Source organism: Eimeria mitis, genomic scaffold, assembly GCF_000499745.2.
Source record: "Eimeria mitis Houghton genomic scaffold, Emh_scaff1010, whole genome shotgun sequence".
Lineage (NCBI taxonomy): Eukaryota > Apicomplexa > Conoidasida > Eucoccidiorida > Eimeriidae > Eimeria > Eimeria mitis.
In genome coordinates this window covers 7,781-8,229 of record NW_013567063.1, presented here as the reverse complement: position 1 = coordinate 8,229, position 449 = coordinate 7,781, and the positions used below count along the sequence as shown (strand labels likewise).

The window sequence follows — 449 nt, the reverse complement described above, 5'->3', positions numbered from 1 at the left end:
AGCAGCAGCAGCAGCAAACGTTGCTTACGCTCTTCTGGAGCTCACGGGGCTGCCTTGGCTGTGGCGGCGGTTGTATAGCAGCAGCAGCAGCAGCAGCAGCAGCAGCAACAGCAGCAGCAGCAGCAGCAGCAGCAGCAGCGGAATGGACTTCATGGGGGGCTTTCAGCAGCAAGAACCTACAGCAGCAGAAATAGCAGCAGCACAGCAATGGCAGGGGACAACTACAGCAGCAGCAGCAGCAGCAGCAGCAGCAGGATATTACCAGCAGCAGCAGCAGCAGCAGCAGCAGCAAACTTACTGCTCAGATTTTGACGCTCGTGTTGCTGCCTTTTATATGGCTCTAGCACGAGACAACAACTCTGCTGCTGCTGCTGCAGCAGCAGCAGCAGCAGCAGCAACAGCAGCAAGTGCTGCTCCACCATACGGGGCGGAGCAGCAACCTCTCTATC

The 449-nt window shown here is 57.7% G+C and overlaps 1 protein-coding gene across 1 annotated transcript in view; it reads left to right on the top strand.

The window, feature by feature from the left end:
• The window catches only part of EMH_0027410 (uncharacterized protein), a gene marked incomplete at both ends in the record, with an annotated part of 8,767 nt that overhangs the window by 3,722 nt on the left and 4,596 nt on the right, over positions 1-449 (top strand). Inside the window, 1 exon segment of the mRNA XM_013494028.1 lies at positions 3-407. Within this exon segment, the coding sequence (XP_013349482.1) occupies positions 3-407 (405 nt within the window).